This window comes from Canis aureus, chromosome 33 (genome assembly GCF_053574225.1).
Source record: "Canis aureus isolate CA01 chromosome 33, VMU_Caureus_v.1.0, whole genome shotgun sequence".
In the NCBI taxonomy this organism is placed as follows: Eukaryota; Metazoa; Chordata; class Mammalia; order Carnivora; family Canidae; genus Canis; species Canis aureus.
The window spans coordinates 30,594,474-30,618,813 of NC_135643.1; the positions used below are offsets into that span (position 1 = coordinate 30,594,474).

Here is a 24,340-nt window from a genome sequence, read left to right on the forward strand (position 1 = left end):
CATAATTTCAAAGCTGATGGCCAAACTGATAGAAATGATAATATTGCCACACTAGAGTTCCATATTAGTGGGAACCAGAAATACCATCTTTGGTCAGTATCTTCTGAACTATGCTGTTCTTTAGGTGCCTCAGAAGTCCGAGGTGTGATTTTTTTGTGACTACTAAGCTGTTATTCTGACAATTACTGTTGATAAATTATAACAATGCCATCCAAGTATTAATTAAGTGGGGGTGCTAGTGGTAGAACAGAGAAACATGTATGTATCAGAAACCAAGAACTTTGGAATGAAGAAACAAAACTTAGACACAATGAAAAGTTACTATTAGGTAGGAACTTACCGTGTGTTTAAAATTATTCCTATGGGGGTGGGAGTGGGGGGCACCTGGCTGGCTCATAAGGTAGAGCATGCAACTCGTCATGTAGGGATTTTGAGTTTGAGCCCCACTTTGGGCATAGAGCTTACTTTAAATAGAGCAAGGTATTACCTATTAAAAAAAGATTTAAAAGAATGAGATTATTCCTATGAAAAAACGGATTTGAATCATGAAAGTTCTGAAATACGTGAATATTTTTGAAATTTTCAAGGAATTCCTCTATCTCAAAAAACGTGACACTCTTGGGCACTTAGGTGGCTCAGTGGTTGAGTGTCTCCTTTGGTTCAGGTTGTCGTCCCAGAGTCCTACTGGGAGCCTGCTTCTCCCTCTGCTCGTGTCTCTGCCTCTCTCTGTGTCCCTCATGAATAAATAAATAAAATCTTTAAAAAAAAGTGACACCCTTATAATAGTATTTCCTTCATAGGTCTGTTGTGAGGATGATTAAGATAGTATCAATAAAGCACCTAGCTTATATCATCTAAATTGGTTATTAGGTTTGGAAATTTAGAGCAAAGCCTAGGATTTCTTCTTTGTTGGAACAGAGGGGACACGTTCGTTTTAAAGTAGAGTAATCCAAATTTTTTTTGGAAAATGAAGAGTTTTCAGGATAAACGTTTTCATTTAATATTGAGAACTACTTCCTGTCCCTCTCCTCCCACAAAAGTTTTCACAATTACTTGCAAGACCCAAAGAAGTTTGGCTAAAATCCTTAGTTCTTAAAAAAAAAAATAAATAAATAAAATAAAATAAAATAAAATAAAATCCTTAGTTCTTGTATTACTCTAAAGCCTAAGAGTGGATAATAAGTCTGATTTTGTCTCTCCTTCATATTTTTGTGGTTTTGATAACATAGTCCTTTATTTCGTATTCTTTTAGTTAAAACAGACCACTCTGAGAAAACTACTCCCTTAGAAATATTTTTTATAAAATTCAGTTGCTATTCTTGCACCTTGGCTCACATTTCTTTCTTACTATAAGACTGGGGTTATCTGAACAGCCTGAAAACTTGGCAGTTAGAGTAATTATTCTCATTTTTGGACTTGGTCCAATTCAGGAAACAATAAAAGACTTCCGGTGGTTTGCAAGCCCAGCTGTCTCTGACACTCCTCTTCGTTCTATAAAAATTCTTGAATGAGTTTCTTAGTGTGCACCTGCCGTTAATGTCACGTCAGAGAAAGTCACCCTTTCCTTTGTTTGTAGTTACTTAAGCTGCATCAAGAAATAATCATTTAAAATTTATAGTGGGATGAAGGAGGAGTCCATTTTTTCCTGCCTCTCTGAATAAAGATTACAGATACATGATTTTATTAATTTTTGAAGTGTTTAAAATTGTAGATCTATTTAGGATTTGTAAAGCGTATCATGGGCTTTGCCTAGAAGTTTTTAAGGCAACAAGAAATAATAGAATGCCAGGCCAAGGTGACCCTGATCCAGAAGCTTCCAGTCTGTCCAATCACTCCCACTCAGATGTTTCAGTGGAACTATGTGTGGAATGTTTGTGTCCAAACCAACATCATGGTGTTGTGGCTTGAATTTCTGATAAAAGTCAAAATGAGAATGTATATTACTTTCTATCAAAGTGTGGGTACAGCAATAGCAACTAGAAGTGGGGTGTCGTTTATTCATATTTCTATGAATTATAACTCTTAAAGATGCCATTTGTGCCCATCACCAACAGAATTCTGCACACGTACATACCATATATTGCTTGTAAGACATATTATCCATCTGGTCATTTACTGATTTGAGACATTATGGTGAATCCTACTTTGTGCTCCAATATGGAGATTCAGGAGAAGAGTGACACAGTTGCTCCTTCATAAGCCACAAGAAGTAGTCTTTGAAACAACAAAAAAATTTGACTTTGGTTCTTTGGAACTACTTTGGATACAATTCCACTTGCAATCTTAGCCTGTGTTCATGAATGTGAAGGAAGAATTATAGAATATATTATAAAGGGTTAATAGAAAGAGGATCAATAAAATATTCATAGGTTGCTTCTGTACCATTAACATAAGGGTACATATATCTTTTCAAATTTGGATAAATATTTTTAAAAAAGGAATTGCTAGATCATATGGTAGTTCTAGTTCTATTTTTAATTTCTCTTTTTAAAAAAAAGATTTTATTTACTTACTGGAGAGAGAGAGAGAACAAACAGAGGGAGAAGGAGAAGCAGACTCCCTGCTGAGCAGGGAGCCCGACACAAGGTTCAATCCCAGGACCCCAGGATCATGACCTGAGCCAAAGGCAGACGGCCAATCGACTAAGCCACCCAGGTGCCCCCCCCCTTTTTTTAATTTCTAGAGGGACCTCCATACTGATTTCCACTGTGGCTGCACCAAATTTACATTCCCACCAACAATGCACGAAGGTTCCTTTTCTATACATGCTCACCAATACTTGTTATTTCTTGTCTCTTGGTAATAGCCATTCTAACAAGTGTGAGTTGTCCTCTCATTGTGGTTTTGATTTTGCATTTCCCGATGATGAGTGAAGTTGAGCACCTTTCATGTACCTGTTGGCAATCTGTAGGTCTTTTTTGGAAAATGTCCATTCAGATCTTCTGCTCATTTTTAAATTGGATTGCCTTTTTATGGCTATTGAATTTTCTAAGCCTCGTATTATTTTGGATATTAACTCTTTATCAGATAAATGATTTGAAAATATCTTCTTCTTCTACAGGTTGCTTTTTTCATTTTGTTTATGGTCCGTTTACTGTGCAAGTGTTTTGGTTTGATGTAGTCCCATTTGCTCATTTTTTGCTTTTGGTTTCAGATCCAAAAAAATTATTGCTAAGACTGATGTCAAAGAGCTTACTGCCTGTTTTCTTTCAGGAATTTTATAATTTCAGATCTTACATTTATGTATTTAATCCATTTCGAGTTATTCTTTGTGTGTGGTGTAAGATAGCAGTCCAGTTTCATTCTTTTGCATTTGGCTGAACTGTTTTCCCAGGACCATTTATTGAAGAGACTGTCCTTTCCCTATTGTATATTCTCAGCTCCTCTGTCATAATAAATTAATTGGCCATATATGTGGGCTTATTTCTGAACTCTCTATTCTGTTCTACTGATCTTTGTGCCTGCTTTTATGCCAATATCACATTGTTTTGATTACTATAGCTTTGTAATATAGCTTGAAATCAGGAAGTGTGATGCTTCCAGCTTCACCCCTTTCTCAAGATTCCTTTTGTTATTTGGAAACCTGTGAGTTTCCATACAAATTTTAGGATTGTTTGTTCTACCTCTGTGAAAAATGCTAAAAATGCTATTAGAATTTTGATAGGGATTGCATTGAATCTGTAGTTGCTTTGGGTAGTAGTACGGACACTTCCAACAATATTAACTCTTTCAGTCCATGAGCACAAATTATCTTTCCATTTATTTGCTCATCTCCTTCAACTTTTTTTTTTTTTTAAATCAATGTCTTATGGTTTTCAGTGTGTAGATCTTTATCTTCTTTGGTTAAATTTATCCCTAAATATTTTATTCATTTTGGTGCAATTGTAAATGGGATTTTTTCTTAGTTTTTCTTTCTGCTAGTTCTTTTTTTTTATTATTGGAGTTCAATTTGCCAACATAGAGCATAACACTCAGTGCTCATCCCATCAAGTGCCCCCCTCAGTGCCCGTCACCCAGTCACCCCCACCCCCCGCCCACCTCCCTTTCCACCACCCCTTGTTCGTTTCCCAGAGTTAGGAGTCTCTCATGTTCTGTCTCCTTCTGCTAGTTCATTATTAATGTATAAAAACAGAATATTTGTATTTTGCAACTTTACTGTATTCATCTATTATTTCTAACAGGTTTTTGGTAGATACTTTAGGATTTTCTGTATATAATATCATATCATCTGAAAAGCATGACAATTTTACTTCTTTTCTGATCTGGATGTCTTTTATTTCTTTTTCTTGCCCAATTGCCCTGTCCGGGACTTCTAGTACTATATTGAATAAAAGTGGCAAGAGAGGGCATCCTGTCTTGTTCCTAAACTTAGAGGAAAAGCTTTCAGCTTTTCATAACTGAGTATAATGTTAGCTGTGGGCTTGCCATACATGGTCTTAATATTATGTTGAGGTATGTTCCCTCTATGCCCACTTTGTATTGTGCAATTCAGTTTGCTAACATTTTGTAGAGAATGTTTGCATCTATGTTCATCAGGATTATCAGTCTGTAACTTTCTTTAATTGCAATATCCTTGTTTGGTTTTGTTACCAGGGTAATGCTGACTTTGTAAAAAGAGTTTGGAAGAATTCCTCTTCCACATTTTGCATGAGTTTGAAAGGGATTGCTATTAATTCTTTTGAATGTTTGGTAGAATTTACCAGTGAAGCTGCCTTTTGTTTGTTGGGTTTGTTGTTGTTGTTGTTTACTGATCTGTTCTGATCTTCTATTTCTTCATGATCAAGACTTGGTAGGGTGTATGTTTCTAAAAATATGCCCATTTTTGGGGGGTGTCCAATTTGTGGGTATGTAATTGCTCATAGTAATCCTTTATGATGCTTTGTATTTCTGTGGTATCAGTTGTTAAGATCTCCTCTTTCATTTCTGAATTTATTTGAATCCTGTCTTTTTTAGTGGGTTAGTCTAGATAAAGATTTGTCAGTTGTTTATCTTTTTAAGAACCAGCTCTTTGTTTCATTGGCCTTATTTTCCTTTAGTTTCTATTTCATTTATTTCTGTTCTGATCTTTGTTATATATGTCCCTCTATTAACTTTGGGCTTTCTTTTTCTAGTTCCTTAAAGTGTGAAGTTAGGTTGTTTGAGATTTTCTTCTTTCTTGAGGTAGGCATTTATCATTATAAATCCTTGTTATTGCCTTTGCTGCATCCTATATGTTTTGCTAGGTTGTATTTCCATTTTCACTTGTTTCAAGGTATTTTTTTTTTAATTTGTCTTTTGATTTCTTCTTTCACTCATTGGTTGTTCAGAAGTATGTTGTTTAATCTCCACATATTTGCGAATTTCCCAGCTTTCTTCTTGTAATTGATTTCTAGTCATATTATTGTACTCGGAAAAGATGCCTGATAGAATTTTAATACTCTTAAGTTTATTAAGACTTGTGTTATGGCCCAATATATTGTCTGTCCTAGAGAATGATCCATGTATGCTTGAGAAGAATGTGTATTCTATTGCTTTTAGATGGGATGTTCTGTATATATCTGTTAAGTCCATCTGGTCTAACAAACCTTTGTGATTATCCAAGCAGTCTGTTTTACTTTTTTTTTTTTTTTTTTAGTCTGTTTTACTTTTAATGTATTTCAGTAGTTGAGGATATGCCAAGGTCTATCGATGTCCCAAATGAGAGGATCTCTCTCAGCACTTGGATTCAAGTTGATGGGATGATAACCCCTCAGGCAGCAGCTTGTAACATGTGCAAATATAGTCCTGTGAGACCATAAACAGAAGCCTGCTGGTCACCACAGCAAGGTGACCTGGAGGTATCCCCTGGCAGCAGCCACAAAAATCAGGGCAGCAAATGAGGCTACAAGGACCTTTCTGGGAAATACGTGCAAACTGTAGCAAGGCAGAGGAGAACACAAAGATGGAGCCCATCAACCTCGGTCCCTGGAGAGTACCCCAGCAGGCCCCTACGTGTGTGTTAATTTCGATGCTTGTCCTTTGGTCTGATGTTTTAAAATAAGCAAATGAGCCTCTTGATCAGCTCTTTCTGCACTCGGCCCTGGGATGGGTGAGTCTAAGTGCACAAGCCCTTTAAGAGGTGCTTTTCAGGTTGATATAGACTTGAAGCTCTTGTGTGCGCAAACCCCACTGATTTTCAAAGGTAGATATTTTGGCGCCTCATCTCTCAGGTGCACATCTTAAAAGTTGAGATGTCTGATGTGGGGTTCAAACCCTTCACTCCTCAGGGAAAAGCTCCAGGTTTTCAGTTGACCTCCCCGATTATGGGTCTTTGTGCCTATGGTGGACTTTATGGTGAGACTGTGTCTCAAGGCACACCTACAACTTCAATATGGGTTTTTTTTTTTTTCCCCATTTGCCTGATGTAGAGGAACCTCTCAGCTGCTTTTAAGAATTTTTTTCAGTGGAAACTGTTCTATATATAGCTATAGATTTGGTGTGTCCATAGGAGGTCGTGAGTTCAGGATCTTTCTACGTTGCCATCTTGATCTGGAAGCTGCCTTTTCTTTTAACGACTTCAAGCTTTAACCTAGTTCTACTCTGAATTTAAGGATCAAAGTCCTTAGGAGCACAGAAAATTACATATACATCCTAGAGATATCAATCAGCAGATTAGAGAACACTCTAGTGCAATTCCTTAACTCTTGGGTGTGATTAAAAATGGGTTTGGTTTTAGCAAAAACATATGGGATGACAAGAAGCATTATAAGAAGTTAAGATAAAATCTCCTGAGCCAGGTTGTCTGTTTTGTTCAAGATTGCAAAAGCTGTAGAGTTTGAAACATGTTCTTTTTAAAGGCAAGAATTAGGTTTTTTCTTCTCAGTTCTCTCCTAAGTTCTGCAGTCTTGCCCTGGACCCTTTTGATTTTATTTAAAAAAAAATTTTTTGGAACCAACCTAGTGTACCTCCAGTTTAAAGCTAAACCTTTATAGAGAACCCAGATCACTACTCCCCATAAGACAGCTCTGAGTAGCTAATAATTCATAATTTCAAGCTGTAGACAATTATATAAAGCTGTATTGAAGATTTCTTTTTTTTTAATGGTCTTCTTTTTTAAAGATTTTTATTTTCTATTTATTCATGAAAGACACAGAGAGAGAGAGGCAGGGAGCCTGACATGGGACTCGATCCCGGGTCTCCAGGATCACACCCTGGGCAGAAGGCAGGTGCTAAACTGCTGAGCCACCCGGGCTGCCCTGTATTGAAGATTTCTGCTCCAGCTCTGGGTTAAAACAAATTCCTAGAAACAGTGAACAATCTCTCTTGGCTACTTCAATTACCCTGGACATTCTTTCTTTCTTTCTTAAAAATATTTATTTATTTATTCATGAGAGACAGAGAGAGAGAGGGGCAGAGACACAGGCAGAGGGAGAAACAGGCTCCGTGCAGGGAGCCCGATGTGGGACTCGATCCCAGGACTTCAGGACCTTGTGCCAGGCTGAAGGCAGGTGCTAAACCGCTGAGCCACCCAGGGATCCCCCACCCTGCACATTCTTTCTAAGTCTGTGATGCTTATCTACTTCTCAGAATAAAATAATGTAAAAAGGCCACTTCTCTGTCCACCCTAATACCACTAGTAATGAAAGGAAAGGAGGAAAAGTAAACTGTTGCTTTCTTATGCTATTAGGGAAATGCAATGTGTGAACAATAAAGTATTTTAATATATAGGTTTGATTCTAAATCCTAGGGCTCTGAAAACTGAAGAACTGTTGCAGATGAAAATATATACAGTGAGGATTGCGTGAGTACCACAGATGCCTGAAAGCATGACAATTTAGTCATAAGTGATGGTTAAGAAGGGATCAAACAACCCTCACCAATTTTCACCTGCAAATGTTTTGAAACAAATGGTAGGGAAAGAGTTGCAAGGAGACCTAGCTACCAGTTGCACTGTTGGTAGCCCTGGATAATAGAACTGGTTGTAAGGGAGAAACCCAGGCCCTCTATTTCACATGCAAAATCAAGTGAGAGCTAGGCAACCTGTCATATCCACAGCATCATTAAAAATAGATGAGCAGATACTATGTGGAGTTCTTGGTTGAAATACAGAGGAGAAAAATTGATAGCTTTCATGAAAGAACCGCCAGTAGTTTTATGATTGAGGTCAGAAGAGGCATGCAAGTTCTTTCATATGGGAAAGGCATTATATTTAGGAGGAGGACTTTCACTTATTTAACAGCACTGTGTAAGTGACCAGTGTTTATTGAACCCTAATTTCATGTCTTTTCTACAGTTTTCGACTGTCCTTGAGGACATGTGGACCATGAAGGGAAGGAAGATCCATCTGTCAGTATTTTCAGTTCATTCACTAAATGGCCCTCTCCAGAATAAACTTCTAGTACTTTCACATGTCATTCCTTTTTCAGATTCCTTCAGCCAGTCTACCACTGTGGGCAAGTCAACTTAATAATGGGGGCGGGGAGATGGGCAAAATAAGTGACGGGGATTAAGAGGTACAAACTTCCAGTTATAAAATAATTAAGTCACTGGGATGAAAAGTACAGCATAGGGAATATACTCAACGGTATTATAATAACTTTGTATGGTAACAGATGGTAATTAGACTTATCATGGTGAGCAACCGTGTGATATACAGAATTGTTGAATCACCGTGATGTATATCTGAAACTAATATAACACTGTATTTCAACTATGCTTCAGTATTTTAAAATTTTTAAAAATTATCAATGTCAGCATCATCTGATAGATTCCAAATTATGCAATTGGGCAATTCATAAAGTTAGGTCTGAACATTTTTTTAAGGACTTGGTTTTTCATTCAAAGCCTTATAGAATTTTTGTTTGTTTTACCTTGCTAACAAAAAGGATTGTTTAAAAATTTGTGAGGTAACGGGAAGTTTAAACACTGTAATTCTTCAGTCTTAATTCAAAATAATCCTTAACAAATGCTTCAGGTGTTATTATACTTATAGCCTAAATTACCATGTGATCTGTTCAAGAATGCTCATGTTATTTCTCACACAAGTTTCAGAAAAGCTATCATATTCCAGCTATTTAAATACTAATTCATTTTGGTAAAATGATTTCAAATGTTACATGTCAGCTGTTTCAAGTTGTTATAGCAGCAGTAATACAAACATATTCCTGAACTCTTATTTTTGTCCCAACTCAAATATATTAACTGGATTACAGAGAATTAAAATTACAATGAAAGAATCTCAAGCTTAGTGTTAAATTATGGAAAAGGCATGTGCCAAAATATTAACAATAAATATCTGTGTGTCGTGAGATTAAAGGCTTTCTCTGTGTTTCCTGTGGTTTCAGTCTTATACAGAGAGACTTTTCACTTTTATAACTAGAAAAAGAAATTATTTAATAAAAAAACTACTGAATAGTGTTTCCAATTATAAGTAGGCAAATGTTGTCGAGTGGAGTGTCTTTCTGGCAGAAGGAGAGGCCATTCTTTGCCTGTGCTTACATTAACCTGCTGCTGTTTCCATGTATTCCATTGGTGATGGTCTGAGTTTTCTATAAACTTTCTTTTTAAAGATTTTTATTTATTTATTTGAGAGAGAGCAAGAGAGAGAGAGAGAGCAAGAGTAAGGGGAGGGGCAGAGGGGTAGAGAGATATGGTGTAAAGAATCTCAAACAGGGTGGCTCAGGGTAGTTGAGCGTCTGCCTTTGGCTTGGGGCTTGATCCTGGAGTCCCAGGATCGAGTCCCAGGATTGAGTCCCACATCAGGCTCCCTGCAGGAAACCTGCTTCTCCCTCTGCCTGTGTCTCTGCCTCTCTCTCCTGTGTCTCTCATAAATAAATAAATAAAATCTTAGAAAAAGAAAGGAATCTCAAACAGACTCTGAGTTGAGCTCGGACCCCAACAGGGGGCTCGATCTTATGACTATGAGAGCTTGACCTAAGCCAAAACCAAGAGTCAGACGTTTGACCAACTGACAGTCAGGCACTCCTAAACTTTTTATATTTATAACAAACTGTCATAAATCATAAACTTATGTCCTATCTGGATGTGATCACTACACAATGAGTGAATTGTTTTTCCTTTAATTTGGAGGGAAACAGATAAATCAGGCAAGTCTGGAGCCACAGGGTGACCTGCAGGTCACTGCCCAGCCTAACGCAAGAGAGGCCAGCCAGCCTGCACCTTGGCCAGAGCCCAAGGTGCCACCTGCAAAGCAGAAGGACCTGTTTCCCTGGCTCCTTTTCAGTAAGTCTTTTTCACAGCAACTTGGAATTCTCCCTCGCATTGCACATTTTTATTTAAAAAAAAATCAAAATATCATACATTTACTTAATTAGTTATTATCTTCTTGGAAATACTAATAGGTAGTTCCTGGATTCAAGGGAAAAGCAGACAATGTTTCCTGTTTCCACCTTTGGAAAGAAGACTTTCCAAAATAGAAAAGGAGAGTTACTAACAACCATGTACAAGTCCCCTATGTTCATTTCCCTTTTTAATTAAAAAAAATATATATATATATAAAATAAGTTTATATGTATTTATATATATGTAGTACCTATATGGACCTTAAAGATGCAGCATAATATCAGACAAAAATTCCTGCCCCCATAGAATTCATAGTTCAGTAGGAGGAGAATGAACAAGATTAGCAAAAACAGAGTACACTAGAAGGTACTAAATGCCAAGGAGAAAAATAAATCAGACAAGGATGGTAAGGAGTGTGTGGTGAAGGACTGTTGTGATTTTAGGGAGGCTGAAGAAGGTCTCACCAAGAAGGTAAAATTTGAGCAAAGACTTGAAGGGGATTAGGGATAAACCGTTGGAATATCTGGATAAGGAATGTTCTGGGCAGAGGAGGGAAATTGTGAGAACCCTGAAGGAGCAGCCTAACTAGTATGGTTAAGGAACAGCAAGCAGCGGGGAAGGAGGAGCAGGGGGAGGAGAAGGAGGGAAGGGGAGGTCAGAAAGTAACAAAGACCAGACTGTGTAGAGCTTTGCAGGCCTTTGGAAGTCCCCTTCAATTATGTAACATCAATCTCAGATTTCTCTTTTTTTTATATTGAGATATAACTGACATATAGCATTATATTAGTTTTAGGTGTACAACCGAATAATTCAATATTTATACATATTGCAAAACGATTGCCACAATAAGTCTAGTTAACATCCATCAACACAGTTATAATTTTTGTTCTTGTGCTGAGAGCTTTTAAGATCTATTCTCTTGGCAACTGTCAAATATGCAATGTAGTATTATTAAATATAGTCACCACGCTGTACATTACATCCATATGACATACTTATTTTATAATTGGCAGTTTGTACCTTTCGACCCTCTTGCCCACCTCCTATCTCCTGCCAACAGCAACCACCAATATATTCTCGGTCTATGAATTTGCAGTTTTTTTGTTTAAGATTTCACATATGTGTGAGATTATACAGTATTTGTCTTTGGTTCATTTTCACATAACAATGCTCTCAAGGTCCATTCATGTTGTCACAAATGGAAAGATTTCATTCCTTTTCAGAGACAAATAATATTCCACTCTATATATCTCTCACATTTTCTTTACCCATTAATCCACCGAGGGGCACCTAAGTTGCTTCTGTGTATTGGCTATTCTAAGTAATGCTGCAATGAGCAGAGAGCTGCCTGTATTTTTTTAAATTAGTGCTTTTTCCTCCAGATAAATACCCAAAGATGGAATTTTTAGATCATATGGTAGTTCTATTTTTAATGTTTTAATAACCCTCCATTCTGTTTTCCATAGTGGTTCTACCAATTTACATTCCCATCAGTAGTGCAACAAGGGTTGCCTTTTTTCTGCAGCCTTGTCAACACTTACTGTTTCTGGTCTTTTCCAGATTTCTTAAAGCGTGCTGTCATTTCACAGATGAAGCCTTATCATACCAAGTGAAGACTGGACTGAGGTAGGTCCAATGCAGCTGACCACAAGAAATATCAAGGGTGAGTAAGTAAAATGACTGAAAATGCCGATCGCTTGTGACTAGAGCAATGGCAAAATGTGAGATTTTTAAAAATCTATCAATTTGGAAACTCTGTATGCCAAAGTGTTCCAGGAATGGTGGGACACAGTGTGGCCTTAAGGAACTCAAATGGTTTCCCAGGAGGCACACTGGAAGGCAGCATATGGTCTGGTTAAATGATGCATGGCAGCAAGTTTGGTAGAAGCTGAGATATGTCTTGAAGTGATATGTGCTAATGCTTTATAGAGGTGGCATTCTAAGTTGTCAAGGTGATGCTAATGCTTATTTGCTTATTTTTATTTTTTAAAAGATTTATATATAGAGAGAGCATTGTGTGAGCACAAGTGAGGGAAGGGGCAGAGGGAGAGAGACAAGCAGACTCCCCACTGAGCCAGGAGCCTGAGGGGGCTCAATCCCAGGACTCTGAGATCAGGAACTGAGCAGAAGGCAGATGCTTAACTGACTGAGCCTCAGGTACCCCAAAGGGATGGCTAATATTTAAAGAAAGAAAATGAAGGAAGAATGGAGAAAGAGAAGGAGGTGTGGGGTGTTCAAAGACATGAATTTAGGATGAGCAAAGTGGGTTTGTTTTACAGGCAATAATCAAACACATGTTGGCTTGAATGGAAAATGTGTACAGTGCAGGGGTGAAAGGTGGATCAGGAGAAGATCATTATTTTTTTATGGGCAGATTGAAGTTCTGACTTATATGCAAAAGAGTTTCAATTAAAGTTTAGAGAGGAAAACGGTATGGTAGGTAGAATCCCTTGGATAGAGAAAACATTTGGGAGATAGCAATTAGTGTTCGCAAATACTTAAGAAGTGAAGCAGCAAAGGTGGTGACTGGAGTGGCCAGCATGGAAATAGAGAGCTACCCCAGACAGCTACCCCAGATATTTGAGAAGAATTCTACAACGTAGTGACTGGTTAAAAGAGTCATTTGTATATTCTGAAGGACTTAAAGATGTTCTCTAAGAAAAGGGCAACAAATTTTGAGATATTCTATGAGGTTAACAAAAAGGGATCTGGCTTAAATATTTTAAATTTGAGTGGTGATATGTCAAACATTTGGAAGTGTTACAGACAGAAGAACAAATTTCAGGTGAGAGGCAATGCTAAAAATAAACTTGTTAGGGCTAAGTTGGCAAATGATTATTGGTATTTTTCCTTTTCCTGTTTCATTGAGCCAACACAGTTGCTCAGTGGGTATAAATAGAAGGGCTGCTTCATTTCCCATTCAAATTGGGACATTTTGAGAGCAAGAGGGGAGCTATTAATAATTATACTGGGACAATGGGCATAGAACAGGACTGTCCCCAGTAAGTGAGGGTGAACAGATTCCAGTTTATAAACTCTATCTTACTTTTAAAGGATGGAGAGTTGCCCATTCCTTATCTTTATTATTGCTTGTTTTCTCAAAAGGAGTCAAGTTATTCAATTAATGTCACTTCATTGTAATTTGAGGCTACAGTCTATTCTGGAATAGGACCCAGTTTTAGATACCTGAAAAATAAACACAATGCTAATGAAGTAGCTTATGTCCTGTAATTCTTACTGATGATTCTGGTAAACTAATAAAGTGTGGAGTGGAGACTCACTGTATTTGAGCACTGGAAACTCATGTAAGGTCCTAGCTGACGCTAGGGTTGGGTTGGGTTGTATCTGAAAACCGAAGGATGGCATTCATTCCCAAGAAGCTGGGAGAGTGCCTAAAAGGTGTGTGCATGTGCCTTATGCACACACACACTGGGGAAGAGCAGACAGGGAAAGAATTCTCTTTATCCTGTAGTGGTGATTTGTATGGTAGTTCCTTTGCTGCAAAAATAGTTTAACAGAAGAACAAAATTGGTATTCGAACTGAGTAGAACTGTGGAGAGTATTCTGGCAAATAGCAAGGGACTCAAACACAACCCAAAATACTAAAGAAAGCCATTATCTTTCACACTACATACTGTCATCTTCATTTATGAAAATGTCAACACAGTCCCCTTCACCAGGGAAGGAAGCCAATTCTGAAAGTACTGTGTAAATGCAGGGATTAGTTTTCCTATGGCAGTGGACTTTTTTGTCTTTACTGTTTATTAGGCTTCTTATATTAATAATTTATTTTTTTTATTCAGTGTAGATACTTCACATTTTTCCTGATGTAAAGGGAAATAAAATGTGTTTTGCTGTCATTCTTTGATCTGACCTTTTAAATAATCATGTCATCTGGCTATTGTGTTATTTCTAGTCTCTGTGGTTTTATATCTCAATAAACAATTTATTTTTGAGAAAAATCTATTTGATTCTGCAAAGAAAACTTGTAGACACCCTGCCTTCAGAAAGGAAGATTTTTCTATACATCTGTTAGTTACAGTGAAAAAAAATAAGACAGAACCTGTGATTTATGAATATGGCATCAGAAGCAAAGTGTTCAATGATTTCTATGGTTCTTTGATATAATGGCACAAAATCTAGAGAGGAAGAAAGGCACAAAGTATTGATATATATATATATATATATATATATATATATATATATATATAGTTATTTTACACTTTCAAATAGACTTTATGTAAAAACAAAACATGTTAACAAAATGAGATGATGAACAAATGTTTAAATGAGCAACATCTGACTTCCATCTGTCTATAAGCTATCAATCAGACCATATATCTGTATACAATATAGAAATACTAGATAGTCTTCAAGAGTCAAACAAGTGGACAGAAGAGAAAGATCCTAAAATTACTCTCAGCCATACATACATTCTTAACTCAGGATTGTGATTAGAAAAGAGAAAATACAAAATATTCTTAATTCTAATTATAAACTTGCCATTAGGCAGGGAGGGGAAGTGTGAGGATCAATAGGACAAAATTTTTGTGTTTTGATATAAGCTTGTTTTATTTAATGTACACTGGCATTTCACCAGAATCTTACAACTGCTAGCTTTTCTTTTGAAATGTAGATCTTTTTAAAAAGACCTTATTTATTTATTTGAGAGGGACAGAGTGAGCATGAGGAGGGGGAGGGACAGAAGGAGAGGGAGAAGCAGATTCCCTGCTGAGCAGGGAGCCCAATGAGAGGCTCACACAATCTCAGGACCCAGAGATTATGATCTGAGTTGAAGGCAGATGCTTAACCAACTGAGCCACTCAGACACCCTGAAAAGTAGATTTTTCTCATTATTTGCTTTCAACTTAAAAAGAAAAAACCAACCTGCCATCCATACTTTGTGTCAAATGCAATTATCTTTTTCTTGTTTGACCTATTCCTAGTGACATAAAAATCTTACAAAAAAGTTCAAGACTCCTTTGGATCCTTCTGATACCATCATTCCCTCTGCCTCCCCAGAAACAGAGATAATCACTGGGCTGAACTTTTCAAATGTTATTTTTTTGCTATCACTGCATATATGCTAATAAATAAAAATAGGGTTAATTTATGGGTTATGAAACTTCATACATGACATCACATTCCTGTGATTATTCGGCAGCTTGCTTTTTTTTTTTTTTACTACTCAGCATATACTTTCTAGAGGTATCTTTTCCTTTGTTACCTTTGCTCCCCTTGGTGCCACATTTTAAAATGTGAAATTTACAGCCTGTTATCAGTGCAACTGGAGCTTTTCTCCTACCACATTTATAGCTGATGTATTCAGTTATTTTATACCATTATCACTGGAATCGTTCTCTACAATGTTCTTTGTAGATCAAGAGGGACCACTTTTGGCAACCATGGAACAAAATACTAGACAAGAAGTGCTTGAAGATAAGTTGATTAAGTTATTCTGAAACCTGTCATTCAATGTTCCATCATTTTACAGGTCAGTGATATATGTCCCCTCCAACAAGTTATTTTATTTTATTTATTTAAAGATTTTATTTATTTATATATGAGAGACCAGAGAGAGAGAGAGAGAGAGAAAGGCAGAGACACAGGCAGAGACACAGGCAGAGGGAGAAGCAGGCTCCATGCAGAGAGCCCGACATGGGACTTGATCCAGGTCTCCAGGATCATACTCTGGGCTGAAGGCGGCGCTAAACCGCTGAGCCACCTGGGCTGCCCATCCAACAAGTTTTTAAATGCCATATTTTCTCATCTGAATAGTTTCAGTTGGTTTTATTACATATCTGTTGACAGACAGTAAGACAGTTGCTAATAATTCTCTAGAGATTAGACACTGATGTGTATATAAAAGAATCACAAGTAGATTTGATTAAATACCATTCATCTGCTGCTCTGCACTGTTAAACATACTTTTCGGAATGTCCCCTCTGCTATATTTAAACACTTTGTTCTTGGAAATCTCACTGAAGAAGGAAAAAAATGTTTCTTTTTAATTAAGCTTGAATATATTTTATACTTAAGCCGATATTGAAATTTAATGACAAAATAAAAATATGGCCAGAAAATAAAATGAATTTCAATGGGAAAAACTGCCAGTTAATAACAAAGTGAGAAGTCAAACTGCAAAGCATAGAACATTTGGCTTTGTGTAAATAAAGCATCACACAACTGAGGCCAGAGTGAATCACCAGGAAACATGAGTAAGCAAATATGAAGCAAGTGTGATACTGGCCATCTATAAATATGCAGCACATCTTATTCTGATGTACGCTGACTAGACAACCTGCTTTGACCTGTTTTGGATCAGAGACCTGGAAGGCTCCTTGAAATGCCTGATGCTACCACAGAGAGGAAAACACTGCCAGTCAGATACTGGGTAAAGGCTGCTTGAATCAGAAGCACACACATCTCCACCCAATTGAGAAAGACTTGGAGTTATTAAATAAATACACAGGAAGTGCTTTACAAATCAACTGTAGTAACCCAGCTGAGATACCACAGCAACATAATCTAATGACTCAGCAGCGTCGGAGAAGAACGGATCAGAGGTACCTCGAGGCGTTTGATGATTTTTGCCGAGAAACAATCTCATCTAAAGGATTTACTAATTCAAAGTACCAGAATTTTTCTCAGTATTTATTCTAAGGAAATGTTCAAATATCTAGTGCCAAATGCCACACAGAATTAGCTCATCAAATACGGAAATGCTTGTCCTCAAGTTGGGCACTATGTCATAATCCCAGTCATATTCCCAAGAACTGACACCAAACAATGATAGTTTGAATCTGAAAAGGGTAGGGCAGGGTGTGGGAGATGGGAGAAACTCCCCAAAAAATCTCAGAGAAATTATACTTAAATAAAACGAATATATTGCAGGCCAGGTGAAAAAACTCAGTTGCAATCACATTCTACTTTCTCCATCAAAATTTATAACAGTGAATAAATTAAATAGCCTATGGCTTGTATGAAGGCTACTATCATATATCCAAAAGTAAAGAGGAAGAAAAATATTCTACAGGTAGTTCTTGCCAAACTAGATAAAACTGTGTACCACTTTCTGAAGTAAATTGGTATGAAGACGGGATTTTTATTTTTGCTTAAGTACTCGGCGTATCCACATTAATATCAATCTCAATTGTCTTCCTGAGTAAACAGTGTGTGGCACCTGCAAATTAGTCATAGTTGAGCCTCTGGCTACTATAAAAAGCTAATGGGCAAGCTTGAGAAGTTGGGGAACAGAAATTATTTCTAAACAGCAACACACACGCACACACACACACACAAAATCACATTTTCAATGATTTTACCAAAAAAAAAAAAATCTTACTGTTCCTCCCCTCCCCGCATTTTTAATTCCTCAAACCCAAAGTTTTGGTTCTCTTTCTCTTTCCTTCTTTTTCCAAATAGAGAATATCTTATCCTGTAGTGGGCAAGAGGGGTAAGTGGAATAGATGCAGGCCATCTGATACAAGAATATCTCCCGAGCAAGGAATTTCTGAACTTCTCTATTAGGAGCTATTGACAGATGGACTTGAAAATCTGTGAATTGTAGTAAGGTAAAAGCCATTCAAAACCATATTCTTTTGGGAACTTGGATTTTGGCATGAGAGGAAGGAGATATAAAAACTTAAGTAAAACACTCTCTACTAGCAAACATGAATTAGAAGTATCACTGCCAACTCTAGATGCAACTTTTGAAAAAAAATTCTATTTCTGGTTTCTGAAAGGTCTAGAAATAAAAACTACCTTAGTCTCCAACAACCACCCCAAAACTCAGTGGTTTGTAAATACAAGGAGCTAGGGCTCCTTGGAGAAATGGGTCATTGTAGTTCTGGATAAGGAATATGCAATATGCCTGGCCTGAAACATCTTGTCATCCCCCACCACAACCCCAATCAAGCTATGAGCACTAGTCAATGCATGTGAAGGGTGTCAGGAGCCCACGTGAAGAGATTCACATTGGTCAAATATGGATAATTTATCATCAAAAAGAATAATAGCAATGAATGAAAATGTATCCAAATCAAATTCATCCAAAAATCAATGACACATGAAGTACGAATGCATGAGTTCATAATGATACTTAAAAAAAAAACCCAAAAAACATTATTGTTTATATGCCAGGTAACCAAATTGTCTTCTTTTTTGAAACTGCTAAATATGGCAAAAATCAAACACTTATCCTGCCTTTGCTATAATAACTATATATACTTTAGGATAGCTGAATAGATGATAAAGGTAATTTCCTCTTGTATAAAGTCTTGTCAAATGTTAAAACTAAATATAGTCAAATGTCTAGATCAAACTACCAACTAATAACAAATACAGGGGACAGAAGAATGCAATCAGCATAATCAGCAGTTATGAAGAAACTATAAGGGGCAAATGGATGGATGGGGAGCTGGGGGTTGGCAGAGGGCTGAGGAGAAAGGCAAGTAGAAACCTCTAAGTTAAAAGAAACCAACTAATGAAAATGCATGGATCTTATTTTGATCCATATTCTTAAAAATAAATTGAAAAACATTTTTTTATGAGACAAGTGGGAAAATCTGAACACTGAAGGATAAAGGATTTTTACTAATTTAAGTGAGATCATAATACTCTGGTCGGTTTTTAAAAATGAGAAGTTAACTTTTAGAAGTGGTATCATTTCATTCAAAAGTAGTTCAGTTTGTATTATTTCCAAATAATTTTGGGGAAAGAGGAAAGTTGATAGATGAAAGAAGATTGATCCATTTGGTGATAATAGTTTAAGCAGTGTAACTGGTGCATGGGAGGGGGGGCTCCTTGAACTCTTCTTTGCTCATATGTATGCAAGTTTTTAAAAAACGAAAGATAAAGGCTTTTGTTGAAAACTCTAAAATACTGAAAGGCATCATTAGGATAAAAATTAACTTTTTCCTTGGGACACCTGGGTGGCCCAGTAGGTTAGCGCCAGACTCTTGATTTTGGCTCAGGTCATGGTCTCAGGGTTGTGGGACCAAGCCCTGTGTCAGGTTTTCACCCTCAGCAGGGAGTCTGCTTGTCCCTCTCCATCTGCTCCTCCCTCCTTTTGCCCCCCGCCCCCCGCCATGATACATGGTCTCTCTCTCTCTCTCTAAAATAAATAAATAAAGTCTTTAAAAAAGATAACTTTTTCCTCAAATTGCAAAATACTTTAGTAGAGGCATGCTTTGTGAACCTTAGATGTGAACAAAAATGAAAATGCTCCTTTGTATTATAGAGAATCATGTCCTGATACTGATTAAAACGGAAGAATTTTTTTAGTGACAGATCCAAATCATGAGCACTTCAAAAGTAGAACTTACAAAATGTACCAAATTAGAGTATAGCCAGTGGTAGCAAGCAAATGAGTGGATGCAGGGATCTGACATAATGGAAATGCACAGATCATCGGAGTTAATGAAAATCCTCTTCCTGCCTGATCATTTTTAATAAACTTTGAGTGACTAATGAGGCTTTTAATGATACCATCTATTTCTGCTTAGTGGTGGGACAGTTAATATGTAGTATAAAAAAATACGAGTGCATATTCATAAATATTAAAATAGTTACTTATTTGTAGTATATCTACATCTTCTTCCTCCACTTCCTCTTCCTTCAAGTGGAGTTATAAACTTGTGGGTTTTGACAAGCAAAACATTTTTCTGGCGCTTGTATGGATACCAGCTGGGTGCTAATTTGTCCTGTGATGGACTAGATCACTAAATATTACAAAGCTAGAAATGTTCCTTTAAGCTTCCAGGAATGTGTCTGAATGTTGGCTGGCAGATGCCCCCGAGGAGATAGCTCTTGTCTGACAGCCTGTATGATGAGTTCTAGCCAATACAAAGGAAGAACTGGTTGCATACACATAAGCCAGCAAGTCAGTTCAGGCAATGGGGGTGAATGGTGCTTTGGGGGATGCACCGCTAAAAGCATTCTCTGGTCTAGTAATACTGACATAGACAGGTGTCCAGTATCTAGTCATGTGTCTAAGTGCCATGTTTTGATTACACATTAGTCAGTAACAGCATCCCCAGCACATTTAAATCCTACTCTGTCATAGGATCAATAGTTTACCCATGTGGTTTTGCATTTAACCCTTCAGCTATATTTAAGCAACAAAAATGATGGAATTGACACATTGCTTCTAGGCCTGAGAGATAAACTAGATCACTGGGTGAGCAGTTTGGACAAGACAATAAAAATAGCCTGAAAATAACAGACTGAGTATACTATGACAAGTTGTTTGCAAAGAAGGCCTACTCTCTGGGCATGGCTTTATGTTATCCTCAGGGTATTGAACAGTCAAAAATAGACGGTATAAGATAAAATAGTCAAGCATTGCTTCTTTCAGCCAAGTCTGATGAAATGGACGGATTGCATTGGGAAAATGAAGAGAAACCTACCTGAAGACTGCAAGGGTCAGAGACCAGAGCACTAATGGCTTCCTCAGTTCAAACTTGGCCCGTTTGTTCATCAGGTGCCGACCACCAAAGATAAAGGCAGCATACAGTGCGGAAAACAGGAAAGATTTCTTCCTGCAACAAAAAAAGCCAGTATCTTAGGAAATAAAAATCTTTCAGGCAATTTATTTTTATTCATCAGAAATTTTTATTTACTAATTATTCATAATATTTTATAGCAGTACCTCTTTGTAAGCGCTAAAGGCATATTCTTGGGAATGTGCCCCTTTGCTGAAGAGAGAATATTTATTTAATCCTTTTGGTGACATGGCATTCCATGGAAACCTTCCTCGGCAAATTAGGTCATTCTAACATTAACATGTTGGAATAGAGCCATGCTCTTTTGGGACTCTTTGACTTTAAAAATTTCTACAATGTAACATTAATATAACAAAAAGAAAAATTTTCACTGGGGGAACTAAAGCACTAAAATCAAGCTACATGACTTAGGGATTCCTGGTAGACATCATTCAATGCAATAAGAAGAACACAGAACTACCTAAAGCAGACTTGCCTTAAAGCTTGAATTTGAATCTAATCAAAATCTGATTTTACTACTTATTTACAGGAAATATAGACTGTGGGAACTTCCATGGGACAACTGAACTTATTTCTTCAATTAAGTTAGGAGTGTGGAATCCAATGAGACTCTTCTAGATTAAGAAGTGATTTGAAAGACTACAAAGACAATAAGTATACTTTGGGGGGGGGGTCTTTATTTAAGCAAACCAATGGGAAAAAGACTTTTTTTAAAAAAATCAGACAGTGTTTAGTAGTAATTTTAAAAGTGCTTATTTAATATTTATGGGTGAAATTACATGTCTTGGGCTTGCTTTAAAATATCCCAGGAAAGAAACAAAACCAAAACAATATTCAGTGTAGAGAAATGAAACCAGATTAACAAAAGGATAAAGGAACACAGGGGCTCATTATTCTCTCTCTCTTTTTGTCAGGCTTAGGTAGGACTCTTAGAATCTTTAGGTCTTCCTGGTTTATTACTGTACCAAGTAAACAGTGGAATTGATAATACCAATAAGAACAAAAACAAGATTCTATAGAACTATGATTCAATAGAAAGTAACAGAGGCCTTGTAAATAATTTAAACACCTGAATGAACTTACTAAAAAAGGAGTATTTCTCTTAAAATAGATATTCACCCCTCAATTAGATTAAAAGGGAAATCGTTGAAAAGTTACAAGCATAATGCAAAAAGCAAAATGAATTAACCTTAAGAGCATTTTTTGCAAAATGCTTCTTCCTAATTGCTGATATACCGCTAGTATATATTGCTGACTAAAGAGGGATTTTCATTATTTACACAAGCAACACACCTACTTCAATGAATGCATGTGACAAACATGGTGAACACTACCCAATAAAGCAGTAATTCCAGTAATCAACCCACAAAGGTGGAATAAGCCACTTCCAACTGAGGTTTGCAGATTCTCTTGGAAACACCCAAGACCTGGCCCATTGGAACCACTTGATAAATATTTGTTGGATGATCATGGTCTTTTCCTATCAAATTTTCTGATAGGAAAAAAATAATTATGCACCTGTGCACTCAGCAAACATTAGCTGAGTGAATTAATGGTTGTACTTTCCCAGTAACATATGAATTACTAAAAAAATGAAATATTTGCAAAAAAACACGATCCATTTTCATCCTACATAAACAGGTAATTTCTATACTTCAAAGAGAGGTGGAAACATGAGACAATTTTATGGAAACTTTATTAAACATTTCAAGAGGAAAGTACTTTTGGCTACAAATGTGCACATATAATAAATATAAATATGAATGTGAATGAGTATATATAAGTATACTCATGTGTGTTATAAGAATTTTGCAAGTGTATGTCACTAAATTGAGTCCTAATTATTATCTGCATTTACACACACACACACATTTTTATATATATGCATATATATGTATATATATATATGCAAGGACTCATTAGATAACAAATTCTATCAAGTTAATATAAGCAACAGTAATATGAAATGGTATATATTTTTTTATTATTCTTTTCTAAATCTTGTAAAATAATTTTCTTCTTCTTCTTCTCTAAATGATAAAGGTAATAATGAGTGACAATATTCATAGTATGATTTAGGGAGTGAGTCCTGTGGGTGGACACACATAGTGCTAAAGAGCTTTCTCCTTTGATCCTCCTAATCACCTCTAATGTAGGTAGAGCATTATCTTCATTTTATGGATAAGCAAACAGGCTTAGAGGTTAAGCCTCAGATCTCCCTGTTCTCCTGTGGTAAACTTCCAGGAGGGAAAGAGCGTACCTGATGTGTTATTTTATAGTCATGTAAGAATTCTGCAAGCCCTCCTACTAAATTGCATGATCATTGTTGTGTGGCACATTGTTTAACTGTGAATAGACCAAGAGGAATCTCTGTGCCTTCACATTTCAACTATCATATTTTTGGGGCTTGGAACACTTTGATCCAAACCCTGTTTAGCTCATAGAGAATACAAAGGAATTATATATGACTCCCGAAAGCTTTTCCTTAAATTATCTATCATTTTTGCTCTTGCTCAATCTAATTCAGATTTTGGTTATGGTTATAGATTAATTGTATTACTTACAATTATGAACCAACTTAAATAGATGTCTTTATACGATCCTATCATTCTAGCCATTAAGTGAAAAATATTGTTCCTTGAAGAACCAAGAAAAATACAAAAATCTTCCCTTGGGATTTTTTTCTTCTACATTTCTTCAGCTATGGAATGAAAATTAGTCCTAATGCACTATTAACATCCTGGCACAGACCATTATCTCTTCTATGTGTTTTCTAAAGATATCTTTACCAACCTTCAATTCCACAGCTAGGGCAACCAAGTCAATCAATATAGATGCAGAGAATTTGAGAATTCCAAGAAACTTTGAGATGGAGCCCAATTTCCTTATTCTACAGAAGAGGGAACGGGGGCTGGGGGGAGGTGCTGGATGACATTAGTTTCTTATAATCACATAGCCACATCCTGTATATGGGCCAAAACTACCAAAATTTTGCTCAAGCAGATAGGTAAATATTAATTGTCAAGGTTAGAGCAGAGTCACATGCTGTGATAAAAAGTGCTTATTGTATACCTTATAAATCTACTGTGGTGAAATTCAAGTATGTTATGGTTTAAGTTAACTCAGAATGAAGCTTTAACTTCTTCTGTAAGAGGGAGTCATCTAAGAAAGCATTAACTCTTACCTCTTCCAACAGAGAAATCAAAATGTATCATTTATAGTTGAATGTATCATGATTTTTCCATTTAGCTTAGAATAAGGTAAGATTTTCTTTAGCCAACTGCACAATTTAAATGGATTCAAATTACCTTTTGGTTCTGCCATCTTTTTGGTAAATGTTCAATTATAGTAAAGATGAGTAATGACTTCCTGCTAGCCCACTTACTATTTAATGGGGAGAGAGGAGTTCTCTAATGCTTCAATGTTAATCTAATAATTCTTCATATTCTGGCAGGGCTCCATAGCTGGGTATAATGGTAACACTACATTGTTTTATTACTAGATAACTAGCAATTTCCAGAGGGACTCCTCCTGTTTAATGAATCTTAAATGTATATCATAGAGCCCAACCCTTC

The 24,340-nt window shown here is 36.6% G+C and overlaps 1 protein-coding gene across 3 annotated transcripts in view; it reads right to left on the minus strand.

The window, feature by feature from the left end:
- Positions 1-24,340, minus strand: part of ELOVL6 (ELOVL fatty acid elongase 6) — a 138,260-nt gene that overhangs the window by 29,188 nt on the left and 84,732 nt on the right. For all 3 annotated transcript variants that reach the window (XM_077882292.1, XM_077882293.1, XM_077882291.1), the window contains exon 3: positions 20,670-20,801. In XM_077882292.1, coding sequence (XP_077738418.1) covers positions 20,670-20,801 — 132 coding nt within the window. The remainder of the gene's footprint in view (positions 1-20,669; positions 20,802-24,340) is intronic.